Below are 27,757 nucleotides of genomic sequence, written 5' to 3'. Positions count from 1 at the left end.
ACGAGGATGTACAGTGTACACCGCAGTGAAAGAAGGTACCCGAGTACAGATAGATAACAAGTTACATTGTAGGTAACTAGCAAATGCAGGAATGGCTTTATGTCGCATAGTGCGACGCACAGAACAGATTACTAATTAGAATTCCGATAAGCTATAAGACGTGCAATAGTGTGTGTTGCAACCCTCAATACACCAATACTAAATGAGCGTCAGTGTATAAACCGAGAACAGTTGTCAGTATTCGAAGTGTGACGTATTCTTGACACGTGTTTAAGTTTATCCCGTATTCTTCCACACTCGAGATCGGTTGCCTGCTTCTCCACACCCGTTAGGTACTTCAGTTCCCATTATTTCAGAGTTCCCTGGTGAGGAATATATATTTATATATAAGTTTGCATTATACACGACAAATTCAATGGTGATAAAAATATTCTACAGATAAACTATGATTAAGTACGTAGGTAGTTAGATGGTGATTTGTTGAGTTGAGTTTGAGTGACTGTTCCAATACATAGCGGTATAATATTTTGAAATGATGACACTGCTTGGGAAGACCAAAATAATTAAACTTGACAACGAAGAAGCGATATTCAGAGAGAGCATCACGCCGCATAAAACTTGCAATATAAATAATTCAGATAACTTGATATTGAAACGACCGCGCCAGACAGCGCGCTACTGAATGGCTGCAACATTTTACTATGTAGGAAGATGTTGATGGATTATTAAGTCAAACAGCTGATAGTCCACTCCCACGCGTATCAATAATGAATACAGCCATTACCAACAACTTGTTGCGTATTGACAATAATCGCATTTTACGCAATATTGTGGTAAGTCGATATTTACATCATAGTGTAGTAATAATAATATGCTGCAAACGTTGAATCTTAGCCGAAACAATAATATGTATATTCGCGGAATGAAAACTGCGTAACCCAAAGTAAATAAAATCAGGAGTAGTAAACCACCCACAAACAATTTGAAATGCATTATGCAACACATCAATATAATGTGGATAATAGGATATAAGTTCTAATGCAACACTAAGTTTTCTCCTAAATTGCTGGAACTGATAACCTCTACCATTTCATTTCAGTGTTTTAATTTATTTTATTTGGGAAACAATCACAATGATATATTTGCTTATTGTATGCTCATGCTATCCAAATCCAGGTAGTAATTCAATATAAAAATCAAAATAGACGATATACATTAGTCACTCATTAGTAGGCTTAGGGTTCTTAGATATTTAAAAAAAAATTGAGCGGCCCCACAACAAAATATCGTTTCAGACAATTTTGAAACATTTAAACCCTATCTGGTAGCATCTATTTTTAAATATTTTTGGATAATTACATATTTTTACATATTCTCTGTTTAAGCAAATATTTTCACATAAACACAAAATTTCAATTTCAATCACTACCCCCTCAACCCGTGATAAACTAAGTGGGGCTTGGCTTAGTGCAGTAAATTAATATACTGCGAATTTGGAAAAATTACAAGAAATCATGGAGATGCTTGATGAGGAAGATTCCAACTCTATTTCAATAGCAAAAGAAATAATGGGAAACCGTTCCATAAAAAATGAATTGGCATTCATCACTTATTATGATCATCTGGTAAACACAATTGAAATGTTACAATCATCTACAAAATGACTAGTGGAGCAAATTAATATTTTAATCAATCCTGCTGCTAAAATAAGAAAATGTTCCTGGACCAATTGGAATAAAAATATGTACAAAATTAAAAAAATGTGTTTTAAATAAAAATACTGGACTTCAAATGCTGCAGAATATAATAGCTGTTTTAGAAAATCCAACAGATTCCTCAGATGTTTCAATATTTTCTACTTCAGCAGAAATAGTTTCATTCACACACGCAATAATAACATCTGTAGAAGTGGAGAGAAGTTTTTCCATGCATTTGCTATGATCAAATCGTCAATATTATCTCTTTCGAAAATTTGAAGCAATATTTTATTGTTTATTGTAATAAAGCGTGTTCTGTTTGTGAATAAATAATAAATTAAGCTGTTGAAATTTATATGCTTTATTGTAATACTTAAATTTTTAGCACTTAATTATGAAATTTTAATATCATATTTTCCAATTATATCTACATATTTTAGGTACCTATTATTCTTTTTTTAGCACATAAAAAGTCTACTCATTAGTGTATAATTATCTAATCGGTATTATCACCCAGTGTCCAGCGACTAAAATTGTCAGTCAACGTATTTTGATTTTTTTTCCACTTCTCCACACCGATTATGCAGGCGTATACAGCGATGTAACAAATATTCGGTACTTCCAAAGTTGTTCTGAAAGTGTTCCAGGAGCAACTTCCCAAGACATATTTTCTTGCAGGATCAATGGTAACACTACACTAGCCATAGTAAAGTTATCACAACGTGATACTTATTACAATATGCAAAAAGCAGATTACACACAGCGGAACTTTGATGTTACGGACAAATTCGGGCGAGGGGTGTCCATTAAAGCCGAAAATCCATAATAAAATAAATCAGGTTTCCCGAATGCATTTAAAAAAAAAAAAAACAAGTCAGTTAGGTACCAACCTAGTTTAAACTGATGTAACTAACCAAATATACAATGTTAAAAAAATCCTATTTACAGCGTTAAAACTGCTGCTGAAAGTAAAAAAAAAAAATTTATCACCCACCCGCAACGTCGTATGATGGCGTGCTGATCATGAACCGAAAATTTTGTCCGTTAAATCCGAAATCAATTTATCAAGGTTTTACGTGTACGCAAAGACATTCATTGAATTTTAGCTGCACGTAAATTTCAAGCTTCGACTGAGATGGAATCGATAATCGTTTGAGACGATAAGAATCGTGAGAAGTTTCTATCATGCAAGTCGATTTTAATGCGTACAGCATGTCTATTCATGGTGGGATTCCAATTAATTAAGTAATACATGGATGAAAGAGCGGTTAATTTGTAGCACGCCTTCATAATTAGCCACCGTTTATAAATTCCGATTGGGCACGCCAGTGTGTTGCGGCTGAAAAAGTGAATATTTTTGTTTCCATCATTCAATCTAAACGTGCCAATTCAGATAGAACGCACCAAAGAAACAATAATAAAAGTTTTCCAGTGAATGATATTTTCAGAATGAATAAACTTGCTTGGTATCAAAATAATTTCACAAATATTTACATGAATAACCTGTCTTCGGGCGAACTATGACTAAATGTATGAATTCTTCAACGCGAAGCTTTGGTTTTACCGCCCGATAGCTTTCGACTCATCATATAAACACGAAATTATGCGGTCAAATTTAAACAGTAAATGTTATTTATTAATTATTTAAAATCAATAATCATACCAAGCATATCTGTGAAATGGTTTCCATGCAAGAAAAAATGCAATATAAACTGAGGATATCGAAGTATATGGTCACTGTTAAGTAGATATAATATAAATTATAAAAACTCGTGGCCTATCTCATTAGAGCCGAGCTTTCCGTTCACAACTACTTCACTGCGGTCGCAAATATAGGTACTTGCAGAGCAACATGGCCTGCCCTATACTATATTGTTATTCTCGAACAAATTTAATTGTGGAACAACCAAGACTATGCTATGTAACTTTGCTAAAAACCTTTTGGGGAGGACACACAACTCCAGAAAGGCCAATCATTGGACAAAAAATAGTCACCATATTGCGGTGTCCAAGAGGTAGATACTAGAGGCCGCTGGATCAATGAAATGGTTAAACTCTGCGAAGGTGCGTGGAAACTGGAAATGATAACTAAATTCTAGACTCTAGAGCAGGGTTTCCCAAACTTTTTATGCAATGGAACACTTCGCTAACCCGGAAATTTTAATGGAACACTTTAAGTTGTAGAAAACAGAAGTAAAACAATAATAGCTTGTTTTGAAAAATTGGGGTACTCTTCTGACAAACTCGCCCACAAATCATTTAAAGACTGATCTGTGTATTTTTATTTCAAATCAGAGTCAGTAATTAAATCAATTCAATTGCAAAAGATTTGTTTTCAAGTTATGTATGTGTTCTAAAAATACTTTGGAAACTTCTTTGTCTACTTTAAAATTTAATTGAATGAGAAAAGATGGTCCTCCGCCAGTAGGTACCTAGATAATTGACGTCATAAACATCATTGGAGATTGATCATCACTCGCCTTTCAATATGAAGTAGATTCTTTACTTATTTTAGTTTTACTTATTTTACTTCTACTTAGAAGGTTTCAACATAGTTGAAACATAGTTTGGGAAACCCCGCTCTAGAGGAATGAAATTGGCTCGGAAAAGCCTTCATGCAGCGCATCTATTTTATACACAAGACAGGTATCGGCAGCTATCGAGGGTAGTGTTTCATATGTTTGTATCGAAGTATTATAATTGTTACAATAAGTTAACCGTCTACACAGTCAAAACTGTCTATCTCGATCTAAAATTTAGTACTTGCAAGAGAGGTAACAATTACAACTAACTTATTGTAATTAATTACAATAAGTGCCAATACTTCGACACAAAACTACCCTCGATAGCTGCCGATAGCCGCCGGTAGCAGTCTTGTGTATGGAATTATTATATTATCTATAACTATAAGTATATCTATTATAGATGCACAGCAGTAGATTGATCTAGAATGGTGATTTCGATGACATTTTCTGTGGATACACAGTTTATGAAATGTGAGCACAAGAATGTTCGGTGATTTTTAACAATTTACTATAAGCATCAATAAAACTGAAGTCGGAAAACTATTAGACGGTGCAGGTAGATTCTACTTGTACAAAAACTGTACCTACTCGACGTGTTTTCGCCGGGAAAATATGAAAAAAATTAACATTTTCGCTAATAAGTTAAGCACAGTATAATGGACTTCCCCGACAGGAATACTTCTTTGTAATAATATCGAAAGGCTAAACGATGAAAAACGACGGCAAAATGTGGCGACGAATATTTTGCTCCGTAATTACGTAGATACAAAACATGATACGTACAATGATAAATAACCTTTAACGCATGATTAGTGTCAGAGAACTAGACCGAAAAGTATAGATAAATAGTGGGAAACGAGTCGTAATAGCGTTTTCAGACGGAAGGACAGGTATAAATAATATAAATATAATGCCAACCTGCTCTTGCGGACAAGGCGGACACATTCGCATGGAAACACATCAGCCAGGTGGTTCAATGGACGTTAATTATTAATACCTACTATGAAATATAGATATCTTTTTGGCCGAAATTATGAGGGTGGCTGTAATAAAACTTTTAGATCTTAGGGCAAGAATAAGAATACAAATAAGTACTATATTGTTCGGCTTCGTGCGGCAAGATTTTTATGATCAGTGCAGAAGCTTTGCAGCAGTGTTTTCTCCATCAATTAGGATGAAAGTAGGTATTACCGACAAGTTTAACGTGAAGCTTCGCTGCATAGCTTACACTATGCACCGGAGCCTCACGTTAAACTTGTCGGTCTCTACCTACATAATAATTATTCTGGAATACGTTTTTCTATTGCATTTTTTTTTAATTCCACCTATATAAATCATGACTTATAACCTTATAAAAACTGTTATCATACTGCACACCAGATAAGAGACGACGGATCTTGGCATAATTTTTGACTGCAATATATTTTCACTCGCACAGAGCTCTGCGTGCAAGTAAATTCTAGGATTCATCATGCGACAAGCTGAACTATTGAAGAATTCAACTACTGCATACATACACTCTTACGTCTCGTTATCTGAAGTTTGCTACAAGTTTATTTTAGAGTGCGTCCATTTTTTCGGTGTCTTTATTTTGAGACATATAACTATTATCCTTTCGATAATTCAACAAACGATTATTTTCCGACTGCCTTTAAGTCATGCTAATATTTTCAATCTCTTAGATCTCGTAGGTCACTTCTGCTTTTATTACATTTTTTCTGGTTTCACGGGGGATGGTTTCCAATTCGAACGTCATTTAAGGGGGGACATGCTCGTCGAAGGTCAAAATTGAGTTTTTATTGTATTTTCAAACCATGATCCTGGACACTCCTTAAACGTTGTAGATAATCTATTTATATAATTTTGAAGCCTTATTATCCTTTATAGTTATTTTAAACATTTGATGACTGCATAAAGTATTTTTGTTACATAAAATAGTATTATTTTAAACCTCTCGCTCTAGTGTTTTAGAATATAGTCATATTTCGGTACATAACTGTGCAGTGGTGTTAAGATTTTTTACATTTATTAATTTTTAAACGCATTTATAAAACCATTAGCATAATTTATTACGAGATAATTTTTGTAAAATATTCACGATAAAAAATTATATTGATAATCTCTGTGATCCCAAATTTGACAAGAATTAGGCATTTTATTATTCAAAAAATCGGCAAGATTAACACATTTCAAGATGATTCTAAAGATATTTATTATAAGCTATGTCTTTGACCATTCAAGTGTGATAAACATCTTATGAATAATGATTGCTTTATAATAATTATTGACCTAAGAATAAGGTAGTGTTTTTTGAAATACGCCATTTCTTTTGTCATTTCCCAGTGGTTAAGCTACAACATACGGCCGTAGCCATAAATTGACAAACTATAATTGAAGTAGGGAGTAAAATGATATTGACGCGCGTGTTTGAACATGTACCGTTTAAAAAAAAAATTAAAAAAAATTCGGTTAGGTACATGTTCAAACACGCGCGTTAACATAATTTTACTCCCTACTTTAATTATAGTTTGTCATTTTATGGCTACGGCCGTATGTTGTAGCTTAACCACTAGGGAATGACAAATGAAATGGCGTATTTCAAAAAAACACTACCTTATTTTTAGGTCAATAATTATTATAAAGCAATCATTATTCATAAGATTTTTATCACACTTGAATGGTCAAAGACATAGCTTATAATAAGTATCTTTAGAATCATCTTCAAATGTGTTAATCTTGCCGATTTTTTGAATAATAAAATGCCTAATTCTTGACAAATTTGGGATCACAGAGATTATCAAAATAATTTTTTATCGTGAATATTTTACAAAAATTATCTCGTAATAAATTATGCTAATGGTTTTATAAATGCGTTTAAAAATTAATAAATGTAAAAAATCTTAACACCACTGCACAGTTATGTACCGAAATATGACTATATTCTAAAACATTAGAGCGAGAGGTTTAAAAGAATACTATTTTATGTAACAAAAATACTTTATGCAGTCATCAAATGTTTAAAATAACTATAAAGGATAATAAGGCTTCAAAATTATATAAATAGATTATCTACAACGTTTAAGGAGTGTCCAGGATCATGGTTTGAAAATACAATAAAAACTCAATTTTGACCTTCGACGAGCATGTCCCCCCTTAAGAATTTGAATTTAAATGCATCCGTCAATTAATTGCCTACGTGGTCGCAGCCTAATACCTCTTCTGTGGGTCAGAACCATTTCCACGTGTAGAGCTTATCGGACACCGTTATCGAGGCATGCGAGACTAGTCAATGCGCTCCCCAAAATATAGACATTTATAGTGATGTCCTTTGTATTTTGTTTTTTCAATTTTATTGTATAACATTGTTTTTATTTTTCTTCTCTCTTTTAATGGTAATTTTTTCTATAAGTTCTACATTAGATAAGTACGTATTTATTTTTATTGAAGTTAATTGAATATATTTTCAATTTAAATCTCATGATGTGAAAACGTCCTGAATTCTGATTTGTTTCGTCCACAATGTCTTGTTTTTTTTAACAAATAAATAATCGATCATCTGGATTGTCGAGGTCTGCGGTCTGCATAGTTGAAGATGTTCTGTTTTAAAACATTATATCATATAATTCGGTTACTAAACTTCGAAATAGCACAGCTAACCAAAAATTATTAATGTTTAATCAAAACACACTGCACTACATGACCGATCACCAATATACTTGGTTAGTACACAATTAAATACACCAATAATGTAGCTTGACGGCAGTGAATTCTACGCGTACCTACGTTCCAAGTTGTTTCATCTTACTTTCCGAAAACATTCGTTGTCACACTCCCATACCTGTTTACTTCAGGCCTTGCTTCAGACAAATATTTTATTTTCATACGAAACTGGTAGACATAGATAATAATATGATACCAATACGTTTATTGTCAATATGTCAGCCCTAGGTAGAACGCATATATATATTTACGTCTATGATACGTACGTACTTAGAGGATTACTAATTATTAAACATGACGGCTTATTATACAAGCAATATTATACAAATGCACTTCATACTAAGTATTTTTGTATTTATAAGTTCGTAAGCCACGGTAAGACGGTGTAACTTAATAGTATAATCTCATCCACATAATTTGTGTATCTTGCGGTAAGTAGGTATACCTAGAGTTGGGTTTCGGGAATTCTCGAGAAATTTTCGGGATTTTCCATCCGAAATTTCGAGAATAGAAATTTTTAACAATTCGGGAAATCCCGGATCTCGAGAATCTTTTCTCGGGATTCGGGATTTCTTTATTGTCAAATATTAATTGAAAAAACGATTTTCTATATGGAAAAAAGTGGACAGAAAACACAAAAATCAAGGACTGATCGGGGCATTTAACACAATTAGTATATCAATGTAATTAAGCCAACGTCGAATCAAAATGAGCGCAATTTTTGCAACATCAGGAAATTTTGTGTCTCAAAAGCGTATGCGATTGTCAGACGCAGCGATTGAGTCTGTGTTTTTTGAAATACTATTTTAATAAGTAATGTTTTAAATTATTTTTGTTTTCCTACTTCTATTTTGTTTGACTTCTTACATAAATAAAAAAAAATCATATTTTTTTTGGAATTTGTTTTTAATTGAATTATTAACAACATTGAATATGTTATATCTAAGTGATATCTAATCGTGGCTTGAATGTATTTTACAAGGATTATTAATTGTTAACGAATTGCTAAAATGTTTTCACTCAGCCAAGAGATATTGAAACTTTTTTATTAATTCACGGGTCCATACGACAAAGTATGTCCAAAGTTTGAAATTTAAAAAAAAACATTCAGAATCAGATTAAAGATTTTTTTAACTTTTCCGAGCTTCCATTCGATAGTCTCATCAAAATCAAAAGATATTTTTTTTCTCCGTCAATCTTCCCGCAGTATTTTTTGAGCATTAATTTATTTTTCATTTAAAAAAAATTGCAATAAAAATAAAGTGGATTTAGAAAGAAAGAAAGAACACATGTGGGTTTAAAAAAAGAATAAATCTACTATAAGGTAGCGCACAAAGGACGGACGGGCATCGTCCGTATCGATAAGAGAATAGCAGTTTACATTGTGTTATTGCCTGGTAACAACAGCCACAAAACCATACGAATGTATGATTGTCATCTGAATCAGCGAATCGAATGAAGGTGGCTGTATTATTTGGAACAGACTATAGTTCTAGCCTTATAAATCTAGGAAGAGCGTACATATTGAAATAAAAATTATAGATGTCAAGTATCGTATCGAAAGAAACGTTATCGTAAGGATTTCAAAGTACTTATCGATACTACCCATACGCATATGGTAATATGCTGCAGAAAAGTTAACAACCTAGAAGAACTTGTGATGGTAAGTCGGGTCGAAGGTCGAAGGGGGTGAGGAAGAGCTCCCACCAGATGGACGGCCAAATCACTAATGCGACAAGTTTCACATTGACGAAAGCTGTGCGTGCCGCAGAATGCCGAACGGGATAGAGCAAAGCCGTGGAGAAAAGGCTGTCAGACGGTCAAATCGTCTGGGTCATGAGGTCCTAACGAAGAAGAACACCCACATCCAAAAACACATTGTGACACAAATCATTTGTTGAAATTTAACATTGATTGACATGCAACAGAAGCACAACGCACCATCTTTGCTCCACGGCTCCCTAATAAATCAGTAATGAATATTTAAGCTTTTCATACTCCCTATTAAAAACCAAGAAAAGAAACTGCAATGGTTTCTTTATAAAACTAGTCATAAAAATACTATCAACATTTAATGTGTTCACAAAACTTATTTAAACCCGTATACCAATTTCAAAATTACTGATTTTACACGTATCATTAATTAATTAATAAACGAAAAACGTTTCATATTACTATAAAATATGTTGCTATATTTTCAATGTCTGATTTTTGAAGACTTTTCGGTAGGAATATTGAACCAAATTCGTGCCGCTGTGTTTACAGAAACAAAGTTCTTACAAAATCTTTGAAGACGGACAAAATAAATCTGGTATTCTCTAAAAGGGCCATTGAGAATACTTCTGATTCCGATTCTGAATGGAGGTTATAAAAAGATATCTTTACAAATGCCGCTATTGAATTCGTATCGATTTTCGCGCCTCCGCGTATATTTTCCACAAAAGCAAAAAAAAAAAAACACGACGAATAAAAACACCGATTCAGGCAAGTGGTTGAAATGTTTCCGGGGATATGAGAATCGTGCCGTCGATAGAATAGCATGCCTAATCACACATTTTTAAGGGTGACAGGGAACAAGTTCTTTTTCAAAATACCACGCATTCCGCAGCGGATTTACGTGGGTCGTGTTCACACAAAAGTCACAACCTATCCTATCAATTGGAAGAGCTTTTAATACGCGGTGTTTATGGAAGCGATCTTTTAATAAGATATAGAACACGGGTGGTATAGAATTTTTAAAAAAAACTTACATACGACTAAAACTCGACAAATAAACAAATAGTTACACAGATACATAATTATTTTATAATAATAACCTTTTTGATTCAGAATCAACGAAAGTATTCTCACAACATTAAGTATAGTATTTAAAAATAAACACTGTACCTATATATATTTACAGTGGTTATTCCACATAATTTATCAAGATTAATAAGCCCAGTTTTGCCCATTTAACAGGACATCCTCAACTATACGAAAAAATGACCGTTATAGCCATGTATAAGTATGTAATAAATAGTATTCATATATAACAAGTACCTACGTAAGTATTGAAGACTTGACAGCTAATCAAAATACAAAGTCAATTATTATCCAAAAAACTGTTCCTTTCAAAAATAATTTAATTTAATTTACACGGCTTCACTGTAGTTACTGCAAGCTACATAAAGTGCTACATAAAAAGCTACATAATAATAATATGTAATATCAATTTAAACGTGGGTGTCGTCGATCTACTTTTTCAGATAATGGAACGTAAACTCAAAACTGTATTATCGTCGTTTATTTTACACATGTTCTGAATGGAGAGTAGGGGCTCTTATGGAGAGATTTGACGTTGAAGACGAAGGTCCAGGGAATCAAACTACATAAAATTATTGGTAAATAGTGCTAGATACGAGACCTAAAATGTTATGCTACGTCCATGCTACGAAGTAAAGAAGGTACCAACTCACAAATATAGTATCTACACACGTCACAGTGGTACCAATCAACAAGGCGTATAATATCAACCACTTCATAAAGATGTCGAACAATAAGCATATATTTGGGTGAGTGATATAGAGAAATACAATTATTGTGTGAAAAGAACGTACTTTTGTTGGTAACTTTATCTATTCTATTTTTTAGCTTATCGTCCGTTCTATGTTGTGTTAAAAGTCAGAAGGATGAAAGGGGAAGTCCAAAGCCGCAATAAAAACGAAGTGATAAGAGTGATAAGCAAAATGCGAATTTGCAACAAAACAATGTGTTACAATAATTATTCATAATGCGAACAAGTCAATACCTACTTTTATTGGACTTGTTCAAACTTACGATCTTAGAGCGGAATGCAGAAACATTTGTCATAACTAAAATTTCCTTAGCAGAAAACACTATGCAGAAACACTGTCCTTAGTTAAGATCATTTTTATTGAAAATAATACAATATTTAAAAATTCTCGTTAGGTAAATTAGGTAAATTATTTTATAATTGTTAAACGATGACAAAAATATGACAACTGCATTTTATAAATGCAATAACTATAAATACATAATAGTATTTAATTATAATACTCTTATGTTTCCGTTATAAGTCATTATACGTGATTCCACAGGCACCACAAGATTTTTTTTAAACATGGTAACACTAGCATCAAGTGTCATTCTTCATCTGGTATTTTGTATTTCTGCGGGCTGGCGTATAAAAATAAAATAATACTCTGCAAGTACATGCCAAACGAATTAACACTATCAATATCCATATTGAGATACATTGTTAAATGAATTTGAGTGTATGGACTGTGTTATAGACATGCGAATTTATTTTGACAGTAGCTGTCAGTGGTAAATGGTAATACAGAAGGGGGCGTGTTCATAACAAAAGAGTCTATGGTTAAGGATTCCTTAACTCTATACTCAGGATTGTCTATAGTTAAGTCATGCTTTTCGGCGACTTATCCTTAGGAACGAAATCTTAGATTGTGCATTCCGCTCTTACTTTAAAATACATAAGTAATATACATATTATGTATTTATACATATGCCTTGCATAAAATAATATTTTGATAATTTATTGTAAGGAAATCGACATTTAACACACTCGCTATGGATCCTCACTGCTGTTGAATTCATATTGGGTAAAATTATTGCAAATACGTAGGTATGTAATGTATTTATCATAGAAGTATAACATAAATAGAGGGGCAAGGAATCGGCTTTCTCATACAACTGAATGAAGCAGGCCAAGAATAGCCGACAACTTGCGAGAAATAGCGACGCGATAAAAAAAATGCAGGGCATCACGGAGGATTTACTTTAGTCACGTACCCGTATAATATAATGTTAACATGGTAATTTTGCCGCAAATTGATTACCAGCCTGCCTCACCATACTTGCCTGCTTCACCATACTATCATATAACCTGCCGCCTCTAGGTATTTACATACCTACGTGCTTATATTGTTGATTTTTTCAGAATACAATGCGTTCAATACATATCTTGGAAAACCCTCAGAAACACACATATTATAAGCAAAAATTTCATTAAAAAAAATCTTGGAAAGAGTGTAATTCTAACACACATATTTACTCCACCGAGCGAGAGCTCTCACAACTACTGGACCAGGCATTTTTTTGGGGATCCCGACTCCATATTAAATCAAGGTAACAATCATTACAAAACGAGAATTTTTGGAGAAAATATATCTTCTAGGGACGGCATGCTGACAGGACCAGGGAAGACGCATGAAAACTGGCGAGCGACAGGGATTCTTTGAGGCCCCTCGAGGGCTCCCAACTATGGAGCGGGCACTGATCAAGAAGAAAAGGTACCGGTGTTTCTAAGGTTTGTCTACGTCTCTACTTTATTATTTATTAAAAGATTTCTACGCTTCCCATAGAAAATTTAACAGAAAAACACATGATTTTTTTTAACAATTAGTCAAACAGGTAATCAATAGCTATGTGACTATGTCTTAGATATTTGACTCTAGCACGGTAAGAGTATTTTATGTTCCTACCTACGCATTTCCGTTTAGAACTAAACTATATGTATTTTTTTAATATTCTTACCTGAGATCCAAGTAGCTGAGCGATTGCAGGGAGCCGATAGTGTCAGGTACATTTCGGATAGCATTGTGGTACAGCAGTAGTCTCTCGAGGAACAGAAAAGCTGTCACCTCGTCGGGCACTTCGCCGAAGCGATTCTTTGAAAGATCTAAAAGAAACGGAAAAAAACATTTAGTTAGATTAATTGTCTTCAAATAATAATATAACCAAATCTTGCTATTGCTGGTCATTTTTATATTCGATTACAATACGCTGTGGGAAGCGATAGGTAAATAAATATCAACAAACACACACAAGTAAAAGTAAACATTAAGTGTTATTTTTTTTACCCAATAGCACTTGCACTTTGTTTATTCGTCACAGTTGGTAAGTTCGTAAGCAAGACCCAGTTTTTTTATTTACATATAAAATCTCAGCGATATCGCAACAAGATCGTTTTATTATTGTAAGTTGAAGAAATACTGATAAATCTCAGCCAACATACGTTAAATTAAACCGTATCAGTTACCACCATACATTGTATCAACAACAAAAACCGATAAGACTTGTCATATAATTTAGGACGACACAATTTTCAGTAATTTCTAACACATTTTTAGTAAGATGGAGGGGGGGGAGGGAACTCATAAATAATAGTAACTGAAATACCTAACGGGTAAGAAGTAGGCAACCGATCTCGAGTAAGAAAGAATACGGGATAAATATATACACGTGTCAAGAATACGTCATACGTCGAATACTGACTCTGCTCTCGGTTTATACATTGACGCTCATTTAATATTGGTGTATTACACACTATTGCACGTGTATAATGACACATTCAAAACCTTGCGTCAAAATGTACTGTATTGGTATATAGCCTATCGGAATTTTATTTATTATCTGTTCTGTGGAGGGGAATGAATAAATACATTTGCTACCACGTTTCCATTAGGCGATTGCTCTCCAAATGTATATAATCAAACTCTCATTGGTGATCTCAATTAGGGGGGGGGGGGGATATCTGTATCGATACATTCCACGCATAGAACAGATTGATAAATAGAATTCAGATAGGCTATTACCAAAACACTATATTTTGAAGCATGGTTTTGAATGTGTGAGTGTCCTACTAAAATGAACCACATATTATAGACGTGCAACCGTGTGTATTGCAACCTTCAAATACACCAATATTGAATGAGCGTCAGTGCATAAACCGAAAGCAGTTGTCAGAACGAAGGACAAGTATAGAATGACGCATTCTTGACACGTGTTTCATTGTATCCCATACTCTTCCACACTCTAGATCGGTTGCCTGTTACTCCACACCCGTTAGGTATTTCAGTTCCCATTAAATCTGTGTTCTCTGATTCCACGTAGATAGGTAGAATGGTGTCAGATTTTTCTGGTAGTGCAGGTGACTCTTTTTTTTAGGTGTATCATTATTTTCGTTCCAAACATCGTTCCAAAGTGATTTCGTCGTGGCCGCAATGCCAGAAGAATCTGTCTTTACTCTAACATGAAGGCGAGTCTCTATAGACATCATATAGATTCCTAAATAGGTACGATATGTTTAACTTACTCTTAAAGACGACTGAGCAATGTATTTGTGTATTGTGTAGTTTTATAATTATTATTTTTTAATATTAGGTATGTTGAGAAGAATTTATATTATATATTATATAATTTATAATGTCTATACATTATATAGGTTAATAATGCTCATATTACGTTATTGATATATCCAGTTCGTATGTTTTGAGAAAATCCCAATCGAAATCAATTAAATATCGAATGCGAAATAAACGGAAAATTGAATAAGACAAGATCTTATCAAATACCCTACGGCCTACATGGACATCCAATATTTTACAGCATAAATAAATAAATGTTTGGTGTGTATAATATCTCAAATTCAATAACCAGACATACAATATCGATATGTATAAAAACCTACAATACCTTCTGTTCGTGACACCTACGTTCTAAAAAACATTGACAAATTTTATACGAGCACCGTAAACTAAAATATAATAAATAACGTGGACCAAACAAATAATATAGGACATTCCCAGAGAAGAAAATACAGACGTGACGTCGGGAAAAGGGACGACACTCAAGAGACTTTTCACTGGGTAGCTGTAGTGTTTTCTTGTGAAACAAAATCCCCAAGTGGGCACGACGAGAGCCTACCGAGAGAGAGCCTCTGTTTTTTAGGATAATGAGAATCCAATCTAAACCCCTCCATTACCAAAGTAATTGAATTGTTATGTAAAGGCACGGATGTGGCCTGACCCTGATGATATAATCATTTGTTGGGTTTGTTTGGTGACAAAATATAAAGATTTTTTTCCGTTTGTATTTTGCTTGTATCAGAAACCGACATGAGTATCGATCATGTTACACAGATGAATATAATTAATATGTATCTACGTATATTATAACTTTTCTTTAGGAAAATTCTTATCCCACCCATCAAAATTCACGAAAAATAAATAACACCGTTTTGATTCACAATCTAACATTTTGAATATATTATCATACTTTCCAAGCCTTTGTCTTCGAAGTTTAGTAATGTGAGTTTTTTTCTGTAATTTGTCAATCAGTAATTATTTACACCCACGATGGCCGAGCGCCTTAAGTATCGGCCTATAACGTCGTGGGTCCCAGGTTAGAATCTTGGGTCTGGCAAATATACCTACCTATTTTTCAATGTGTGTTTGAATCAGAGTATGGATCTAGTAGGTTGGGCAAGTGGCTAACATCAATTTCTCCTCACACTCTGTGGAAGCCCATAATTATGATCTTATTAGGATCGGACATGGTCAAAAGAAAATTAGTTATTGATCGAGCCGACCTCCTCACTTGGAGCAAATATACTCCGATATCCAAAAACAGCGGTCGAATTAGCATAGGTACTTACCTGTGATTCACTATTAATGATATGGGACATAGGTGAACGAGAAGTAGAAATTATAAGGCGTACATTTTTTGAAAATTGCGATAACTTCTGCCTGATAACCTACATAATATATGGAAGACTCGAGGAATCTCAAAAATGATATCTGTCAAAACATAAGTGTTTTTCCAATCCCGTTACAGTTGCACTTCGTGGAACCCAAAGACAAGAAAACGCAAACCAATTTATTGATGGCATTTAAATTTGGCGTTAACTGCCAATACTTCGAATTCATTGAGTAGACCCCAGAACAAACTAATCAATCATCCAGACATTGGAAGTAAAGGCACGACTGTCAACAAAATGTCTAAAACAGATTCTGCAATGAATAATACCTTCGGAGAGGGCTAAGCAGAGCTGCAGAGAAAGAGCATCGGCGCGTTGAAGCAACCAAGTGAGTAATTTACTAAAGGCAGCCGAGTAATTTACTAAAGGCAACCTTCACACTGCATTGAGAGAAGCAGAGAGCCGCAAAGAGTGGAAAGTAGTAGTGTTTCCGAAAATAGATGAATTTCGGAGTGTTCACGATCGTCAGCCACGAGGGAACGACTGAAATGAAGAATTGATTCTTCAAACATCGTAAATGATGCATTTTTATAACAGACCAAACCGAACAGAACAATTATTTGACGTGTATTTCCTCCTATGTGGTGACGATATTATACAATAATGATGGCCGAGGAATTGACAGTGCGAAATATGCTGAGATACCTGAGATCGTCATACTTCAATAAAAATAAAAGATTTTTAATTATTTCCAGGGATTACATTAGCGGATTTTCATAATAATATGGTGTAAGAACAGAATTAATGCTAAGCAAATTTACCTTCATTAGTTTTTGACATCAAAGCCCGGGGTGGAACGCGTTAATACTTCCCATAAATACTACGAATACTATGTTAATGGTCGAATCGCTCGGATCATGAAATATATATATCAGGTAACACAAAATATTAATTTTGGTCAATATAAAAAATAAGCCAATCTAGGCCACGAGTTCACTATTCACAAATTATACACAACGATCTAGATTTGAAAGAGCGTGAATAAGGATGACATCCGATCTTTATTAATAAATTGGACGTCGGCTGTAAAGAGATAGAAATCAGTAAGTACCTATATCTATTTTGATGATATCACGTCTGATCATATCGTGACTTTAATCTTACTAAATGGCTACATAATAATATGTAAATCGACATAAGTACCATTGCCGAATAAATGGATAACCAAATATTGATATTAACAGCATTATCTAATTCCCTGAATACTTCAAAATGAATTCCCTGAATTGATAATCCATAGGAAGTAGTGGTTACTCAACGGTGGTAAACTCACTTATCTAATATTGAAATGTTTCCACAATATCCCGCAACGAATTAAATGTCAAAAGGAAATAATACATGAAACAGTAATGTCATGTGAGGTGGGGCGAGGGTGGTTGTTTCGGGCATCGATCGGGAGTGGCTCGCCAAAATAAAGTCTCCTAATTTATTCTTCGCCCGTGCGGTGACATTTAAAGGTGGCTGGCATACATACGTCGCGATCCGTCAGAAAGTCGCCGGGGCAGTTTTGGAGAAGCAGCGTTTCGCCCCTCAACCTGTTTAGAAATTCATATAAGCATTCATCAATAGCAGTTAACACGATGCGATCGTATGTATGAAGACATCGTATTCCTGAATGAAACGTCTATAGCAAGCAAGTAGGCTGTGCTCTACTATGCAGTTATCAAAATTGGCAGTGGTTTACCACACTCTACCATAGTCATTCTTCAACTTGAATATACGTATTATACCTATTTGGTTGAGGACACAGTGGCATTGCAAATTAAACAATGCTGATATTTCATCATCACGTAGAAATACTCAATATCCTATTCGTCGTAAAAAATATTAATTAGTAATAATTAAAGTTTTTGTCTTCTTTTGGTTACTTATCGTCAAAATAAAAAAAAAATAGGAATGGTTAATACTTTACCCAATGCTATTATATAGCAACTGAATGTAGGAACACGCTGTTTACATTTTCACAGCTCAATGCGATCGACGCATTGGACATAACTAGTCAATATGAAAAGCTATGAATCATTTTGTATCGATAACATTATGGGTAATTTCGAAAAAAGCTAATTTTAATATATTATATTCTATACTATAATCATGAATGGCTTAACAACACAGCTGGTCCTAGCTTCCTTTAAGAACTTTTTCACATACCCCGATGCTGGGCCTGTGCCCCCAGGTTGTCTGCAAAAGCAATTCTATTATCATTATTGACACCAACCAACCACCAAATTTTTTTCGGAATCAAACTGTAAGCTGTAGGATGGAGGCAGATGCTGGAGGAGGCCAAGACCCTCATAGGGTTGTAGCTACAGAAAGAAGTAGATTTAACGTAAGCGATAGTAGAATCCGCCAGGACAGCATCATTCATATTTCTAAAACAAATGTGTAGATAGATTATGCAGGTATCAAGCATGGCGGAGAGCATAGAACGATTGAAAACTAGATAACTTTCTAAATGCAAGCCGGCAGAGTATGATGTATATTTTTCGTTTTTAGAAAATATCACCATTACGTGTCCTGACGTGTTCTGCATTTACGACTCTCGGAATTAGCTTAAATTTCATTGCCAATAATTATTAAGTAGCGTGTCTGTATAGAAACATTGCATCCATTTTTTTAATCTTATCTGAGATATGTATTTAAAAAACGGCAATGATTAGGTATTAATTAAGTGATTGAAAAAGTTTCCTACTAATTTCGATTAAGTTGCGATCCAGCGAGGATTTTGACGAAAAGTATGACTTTAAAGTGGAAGCGGTTCAACATTGGAGCCACCTGTTTCTACAAAAAATATTCCTATACCGAGACACCAAAATGTCATGGCCGTGACTTGAAATAAAATATTTGACATACGCGAACGTCCAAAAACGGTATTAGTTGTCAAAATATTTAAATCTCTACCTCTAATCACATCTAATAGTATTTATAGCAGATTACATTAATTTATACAAAATCAAGTATCATAACGATGAAAGTCTTTGGATGAAAGTCACTCATACCATAACTATAATTTTCATTTGGTTGAATTCTAATGCGGGACAGGGAGAGAGTTATCGCGGAAAAGCTTGCGTTGCGGACATCAATCTGGAAATATTTTTTTTTAATAGCGAAGCGTCCGCCCAGCTGTAGGACGGGCTGTCACTCAATGTCAAGCTACACCGTCATCGCTAGCCAACGACTGGGAGGGAAACGGCTATCAATGAAATATCTATACATAAATAAGTTCAGTAGAATCTCGATTATCCGGACCGAACGATTATTAAGAAGGTCCGGGTAACGTAAAATCCGAATACTTGAGAGAAACTGGAATTTGGAACTCACTATGGGTTTTAACCCTTGATTCTTCATTATTTTCGTAAGAGCTATAATGTTTTTATTACACCCTTATCCACTGGGTGTATTATATAATGTGAAATTTTGATATACGACCGTAAATATTTCAATATCAAACGTTTTTATTGACAGGTTGTGACGGCGTACCGTATTGCTTTTACCCATCTATTTAGAGTCCGATGTTTTACTTCCGGAATGAATTGTTTCTCAAGCCATCGTTTAAAAATCTCTCCGTTTATCCATGCCATTTCTGATGACCATAATAATTATGAAACTAGAAAAATTATTTTGTTACTGCCCGTATAGGTACATAGTATTAGTGTACAAACAGTGACACGTTTTTTTTCGATCATATATTGGGACAACATCTCATCCTTCACCCTCGCCCTCATACTTATTATATATAAAATAATTACAAGATAAAAAGAACTTTTTATTTACAACGTTTTTAAATTTTCTATTGAATCATATAAACTTGACTTGACTAGCTTAAACGATCAAAAAAAAATTGTACTTGATAGAAATACTGAATAAATAGACTGAAATGTCATTTTGACACTTCATATTGATTTCCATAGTAACCCACTTAGCAACCAATAATAGTTTTACTTTTTACGGATTTCTTCCGAAATAACTTTTCATACAAAACGGAATTAACTGAAAATGAAATCAATTCTACTTAAAGATGGCTAGAAGTATTAAAAAAATGCACTGCATCGTGTTCTGATAGGCTAGTGGGGAAGTTAGTTAAAAATCGATTGCAAGATTTGTACTGGACAAACAACCACCGGACAAATAAGAATACGAGCTAAGAAAAAACGTTGTAAAATATAATGAATTATATAAAGACCTAAGTGAATAAATTTGCATTTAGGCTTAGATATGGAAAATTATTTAATTTACATCGGTACCTACATTGAAGAAAAATGATGCCGTACAACTTTTAGGGATAAAAAATTGCGCAAAAGTGACAACTTATAGAAATTGGTTTATGGCTAATATTAGTTTATGCCTCGTAACCAACTCTGCTTGGTGGTGTGAATACATATACATGCGTATCGATATAGTATTATGGCAGTCCCAGCGTTGCCAACTTGTCATTTTTCTTGCCACATCTAGCATTTTCTAGTTTGCAAAATACCCATTTGGCGATAGCGATCTAGCGTTTTACGACAACGCAAAGAGTTTAAAATTACTCATAAAAACCCGGAGTATTACACAAATTTTCTTGATAGTCAATACTGGCCTCTTGTACCGGTATACCTTATATTTTATCAATGAATTAAATGTAACATACGATATTTAAGTGACGAACCACTTTTGTACTCCAATATATTCAAAACTATGACTTTTCTTGAAGTGCTAGTTTCAAAACATTTAATTATAAGCAAACTTGCGTTTTTTCCTGTCAACTAAATTATATTTTTGTCAATGGCAATTGGCTGTTACTGTATGTCACTGTCTGCCACGTGTTACACAAGAAATTCGAATTACCGTTGTCTGTCGATTGAAGTATTTGTATTATATAATCTGGATAATCGAAAATCCGGTAAATCGAGGTCCGGATAATCGCGGTTCTACTGTAATAACATAATAACGCGCCCGCATTTAGATCCTTTGATATTTATAACTCAACCACACGCCAAGGAAGCAAACAATTAGGCTTCACAAAGATTGCTAAAAACAGAATATAATCGCAAAATATAAATATTTTTTGTAAGAGTTAATAATTATATAGATAAAATGCCGACTATTAATAAAATGATGGCACATTTATTTTATGTAAGTCGTATTAAAAAATGTGTTTTTAGAAATTCTATTTACGTAAAAATGTCACTAAAGAGCAAAGTTGAGCTTATTGCAACTATTTTGATACTAATAATAAAATATGTATATTATTTCAACATTGATCAAGTTCTATTTGCTACCCGAATTTCGCCATTCGGTATTTTCAAGCACTATGCAAACTCAATAATGGAAAATGCAAAATAAAGTTAATTCTCGCTTATATTATCCCAAATCAATACATTAAAATATTGTCAAAAGAAAGTAGAAGATAGGTACATTAAATACCTTTAGTAAGCCTTTTAAAAGACCATTAATATATACAATGGAAATGGGTAATTTAGTCGACACTTTAAAATTAGGTAATGAGGCATAACAATTTGTAATATTAATTTTCTTATGTGTATATATATTTTTTAACGCCGCATATTTAGTGGATGACTGGGTGATTAAAATTTTACCCTCATAAATAGGGCGAAATGAAAACGAGACCTCTAATCCAGGCATAGCATTAAGGCTCTGTTATGTAACTGTGAACTAAAATTGTTTCCGTTTATATTTTTATGTATTTCAATTACTTACAACATGTCATGTACGTTGTTATTATCATTTTTCCACTGACGCTACAGCCCAATAGGGTCTATAGTTGACGGCACAATCGTCCTCCGTGCATCATGGCATCCCAGGAACCGAATCCTTTTGTTTAAACACCTTACGGAGAGCTCTAGATTCACTGCACTTAACCGTGTCCAGAAACTTGTACGTATACAGTTCACCGTATCACACTTCACCATGAAATGTTTGTCGGAAATATATAGCCGTATATTAAAGACCGTCCAACCTCTTTAGGTAGTATAGTACTGACATAAAATTCATGTTTAAATAAAACACGGTTCTTGTCGGTTTACACTTTAGAGTACTCCAGCAGCAAAGAATTTTTGAAAATAGCCGATATACCTACTGGATTATTTGTTAAGTTAGGTTAAGTTTTCATTATTGAATTTGATGAAAATGATTTTTACCAAAATCAGCTATGAAAATTGAATTAATGTTCATATTAAATCTAATAAAAATGGGAGACCGTATATCTTTCCGATAAGAAAGCTCACGGCAAACCATACCACGGTGAAATGTTTTACGTACAATTTACATGTAACCGCACTTAACAACGTGACCTGCCCAGCTGAGCTATCTTACCATCAACCCATTCATTTTCGAATAGGTACTTGGATAGCCTTATGAGTGAAAAAACGTAATAACTAAAATCGATAATATCGTTATTACAAACTGAAGAATCATCATACAATTATTACGTTCATATTTGGTATGAGAAAACTTATTGAGGAATATTATAAATCTACCAACGGCAATTATCAATACATAGGTAGGTACTATGCAAATGAGCGCAAATTCAATATTTTAGAGGAAAAGCAGGTTTCTAAAAATATAACAGACGCAAAAAAAAATATTGATCGAACGGTGGTAGAGATTACGGCAAGTTTTACAAAAACAACATCATATTGCGAAAATAATATTTCTCTTGTGCCTACGCAAAATGTATACCTACATCAATATTCTACGTAGTGTGATAATTGTAGGTAGTAAGTAAAGTGATTCTTGTTATATAAATGGGTCATGAATCGCCATTATTATAAATTAACGCATTTTTCAGATGTGCAGATACCAAACACACCGATTCCGAAAATAATCATCACATAACCCGGTGGGAAGCTAACGGTGAGCAGAACACGACTCCGCTGGATCGAAGGAGTAGTCGCTCAAGCACAGCACTGCAGTTGCAGCGCATCGACGCATGTCTTACTTTATTCCAAATACATCCGATTAGAATATCTGGTTGGATTTAAAATCCAATTTGAGATTCAAATAGGATGCATTTGTAATTAAGCAAAACCTGCTTCGACGCGTTGCAATTTAGAGCGAAGCCACACGGGCGCTGCGTCCGCGCTGTGGTTCCGCTGTGATTCCGACTGCGAGTGGTGGTGAATACAGCGGTCTCGCGACGCAGCGCCCGTGTGGATTCACTCTGTGTGTCTGCGCCTTAAAGGGGAAGCGTGCACGACGTGCGTAACTGCTGTAACGTAACGCAATGTTGCGCCATTGGACGAGAAGAGAAAATAAGTAGGGTAAAATTTTTAAATTTACTCCATATACGACCGACAAATTAATCGGTACTTAATACATACAATAAACTGAGTGTAGTTTTTCAGAAAACAGCCAGCCCACGTTTTGCACAGAATGAGTAAAGTTGTGTTCAACATGAACTACATAACATGTTTTTCTACGTTCTGCATAAATCTCACAGGCATCCTTCATAAAAAATGTTATAATATATACTTTGTTGCAAAATTGCATTCATCGCAGAATATGCCACCTTTGATTTCCAGAAAACAGTCACACTACACTAAAATAACATAAATATATATTTAGCAAAGTCTGTATAAAAGCGCAAATTTCTCTGTTTTGTGTTCTGTGTCAACTGGCTGCTTTCTGCATACGTACGCTCAAGGTGTTTTTTTTTTTTTTGAGATAACGTTATTTTACATTTATGGTTACATGATAGTCAAACAACGTTATGTCAATCTTTTCTAATTTCTTATTAAATCGTCAGTAAAGTTTAACGCTAACTACATAAGTTACCCTTGTTTTCATATTTTTTTAAAACTATCCCTATAAATTTTAACATCATCATAGGCAAGATAAATGTACAATACACAATAAATTATAAAATATTAACATTAGGTTTTAGATAAACATTTCCCTTGTTGAGTTACAAGAATCTAAAATAACGATTTTTGGCTCTCCTGTAAAGTTGCACTTTTGTAGATAGTGTTGTTTGACACTAAGCCCTCGAAATAGTCTTCACCAGTCGGTCGAGTGCGTATTAAACAAGAAGGTATAATTGATGAAGTGTTGTGATGTCTGTTTGGTTGGATTAAACAAGTCCATTGTAGTACACTTACAAAGTTGATAGCTTACAAAAAGAGCATCTCGAGAATATGGTAAGAGATAATGAGAATTCTTTCACAAAATTATCAGTTGCCCAACAGCCAAGTATGCCACATTACTAAAAAAGCGAGTCGACGTGACGAGTGGGGACACGCAGACGAATCATGCACAATGGAATGACTAAATGGCGTGCGACAAAACAAAAGCGCAGGTAATTGATCATCATCGCGAGCCAAGAATAAGTAATTGATTCCACGTCCATGAAGACGGCCAGCTGACGAGTTAAATTCAATTATTGCCCCGAAGCAAAGCAGATCAAAACATTATACGAAAGCACGATATGCATACTGCTACACGACTAGATACAAATATCTTACTTACCATGAACTTGAATCAGAGATTGTCTTTGATGTGTAAACATATTAAACTTGGCACTTAAGCGATTCCCTGACGGTCACCCTAGTCGTGATTAGGGAATTCAATTCCGGACAATTTTTGATATATATGAATCCCGGGATTAATAAGCATAATCCTGAAACTTTCGGGATTGATTTTTTATCAATCAATTGACATGCGTACAAAATCAGTATGTTAGTGACGTGTATGTACATGCACATGTCACAGGGGGAATTGCCGGATGCTCACGAGTAACAAATAACCATCATTTGTATAAATATAATATATAAATAAATATGTATAAAAATAATAAATCCGTTTATTTAAACCAGTTAGACTCCACGGACGTGTATGACGTGATGTATGTTTTATTTTTCTCATTGGATGTAATTATTAATTAATAATTAACACAATATCTACGAGTGAATAGCAATTGTTAGAATCTCGGATTTTTTGTGAATTTCATTATTTAGGTACCTACCTATTGTATTTATTGTCAACATAATATGTTATTTTTTTAATTTTCATTGAACTTGTATTTGTTATCTTTTCTTGAATAAAAAAAATAAACCAGATCACATTAATATTAATAGTACAATATTATTTACTCCATTAAATCTATGTATTGTATGTACAATTATATCTATGTGTTGTATGTATTTACAAGATTGAACGTAAACAATATTAACAATAAATATCTTAAATAGTAGGTATAAATTAGACTAGACATTTTTTACCAATTGTATCAATACTATTTCTATGTATAAAAATGTATTAATTATAGAAAAAATGCCAATCCCGGATCAAAATTTTGACTCGGGATTGGTTCCCTAGTCGTGATGACTTACTAAAATCAATTGCATGCTAATCCAGTGTGCAATCCCGGACAGTTTCTTCGTGATATACGTTTAAGGGATGCAAATAAACTGTATTTAGGTACATGAAGCCGAAGGTTAAACTAAGGCACCAGGCCCAGGCGGAGTGTGGTCTTATTATTACTAATCAAGTCTAAAAGGTGATAAAAAACGTGCCACGAGATTTATCACCACTTGCGTAATTGACGTAAGAACACGTAATTGCGTGTCATCTAATAAAAAAGGATCGAAAAACAATGAACGTTTAGCGTTTAAAGGGTAAACAACGATAAACAGTACGTTTCGATTATAGATAATCCTGCAAACTGATTGTGATTACACTTTCAATACTGTTATAGGTACACGATAAAACATCGATATTCGTGGACCAGAGGGTAAAATACTCTCATCTTGATCCATGGGGTTCGGGTTTATGTATTTTTATCCAAACAAGGCATAACACAATATATTATGAGTTGAGAGTATGATGATTTTTTTTATCATTAGAAGTTTAATTAATTAATAGAAGTTAGATAAAAATCTTCAACCCTCCAATACAAATCTTGGAAAAACAAGAAAAAATTTGTACTGGAAAAACAAGAATACCAAACCAAAATCTTCTATGTCATATGGTCAATGAGTTTCCAATATTGATGTAAAACCTTTATGTAGAAAAAAAATACTCATTAAGTTGAAAATTACCTCCTAAGCAGTCGAAACAGGTACCGGTAGTAATTATTTTTTAAACCTATAAATGCATAATGAATATGGAACGCATAATTTGCAAGTATTTAGGCTGTAGATATAACAAGTATAATATAGGTATTTTACTTAGTATTATATTTCATTGATTGAATTTGAAACATCATAATATTCATAATAAATGCAAGTAGGTATTAAAGATTTTCGTGACGTTTTCAGTGAATTTATGCTACGCGGAGAATTGAATTGAATAATATTGCTTTGTAAATTGTAACGAAGGCGTATCAATAAGCGAGACGGTCGCAAATAAGCCCCTCCACGCACACGCTGAGCCTGGGCCCTGGATAGAGCAGAACACAATGCCACCCACCCCCCAGACAAGGGAAAAGGAACATTAGACGCCCATAGTTGGGCGACGTCTGCTGCCGTCTGCGAGGCGTCCAGACGTCGGAAGAGCATTGCCCTTGCCCCGAACGACGCGCTAGACATGGAAAATAAACGGCACATTGTACAATATATTTATATGCACATACGTCATTGGTCTGCAACAGAAAATTAGTCGGAAATTTCACTTTTAACAGTACCTATATACCAGGATAATACATTTTTTGATAGTTTGTAAACTTTCGCCGCTACACAAATGCACATGCACACCAGAAAAGTTTACTTTACTCTAAAACGAAATTTCGTTGGAATAAATTTGCGCGCTTTAATCAAAAACAATGCTCCGCTAGTAAATGAGTCGCTACTTCCAATGAAAAAGTAATAGAAAATCTCCAAATACGGCCACACTTGCTTGTTTGTCAATACATTTGCACATGTTGTCAATCCTCGACGGAATACAAAATTACACGGTCATTTGTTTACAAGCAGGTATATAAGTACCTACCCAAGATGACCGAGCGTGTCGAGGGTCCCAGGTTCGAATACTGGGTCTGACAAATACAGATATTGTTTTTCAATTTGTGTTTGAGTCATAGTATTGGATCTAATAGATTTGAGTAAATGGCCTACATCCATTTCTCGTAAAAACAATAATATGTTATTATGCAAACCACCACTATGTGGAGGCCCATATAATATTATTAGGATCGGACATGGTAAAAAATATAAGTATTGGTCTTAACTAGGCACAAGGACGAAGTTTGCTTTTTTTTTTAAATTAATATATTAAAACTCAAAACATTACAAAACAATATATTACAAGTAGGTGCACTTAAG

General features: G+C 34.1%; 1 protein-coding gene across 1 annotated transcript in view; it reads right to left on the bottom strand.

Moving 5' to 3' along the window:
• The window catches only part of LOC147066492 (leucine-rich repeat and calponin homology domain-containing protein-like), a 163,310-nt gene that overhangs the window by 71,825 nt on the left and 63,728 nt on the right, over nt 1–27,757 (bottom strand). Inside the window, exon 2 of the mRNA XM_085955573.1 lies at nt 13,496–13,640. Coding sequence (XP_085811699.1) covers nt 13,496–13,640 — 145 coding nt within the window. The remainder of the gene's footprint in view (nt 1–13,495; nt 13,641–27,757) is intronic.

The sequence above is a fragment of the Rhyacophila brunnea genome, unplaced genomic scaffold (genome assembly GCF_057557595.1).
Source record: "Rhyacophila brunnea isolate RB1 unplaced genomic scaffold, BYU_Rbru_1.0 scaffold_5, whole genome shotgun sequence".
NCBI classification, from domain to species: Eukaryota; Metazoa; Arthropoda; class Insecta; order Trichoptera; family Rhyacophilidae; genus Rhyacophila; species Rhyacophila brunnea.
The sequence above is the reverse complement of the archived record's forward strand: the minus strand, read 5'-3'. Positions and strand labels throughout refer to the sequence as shown.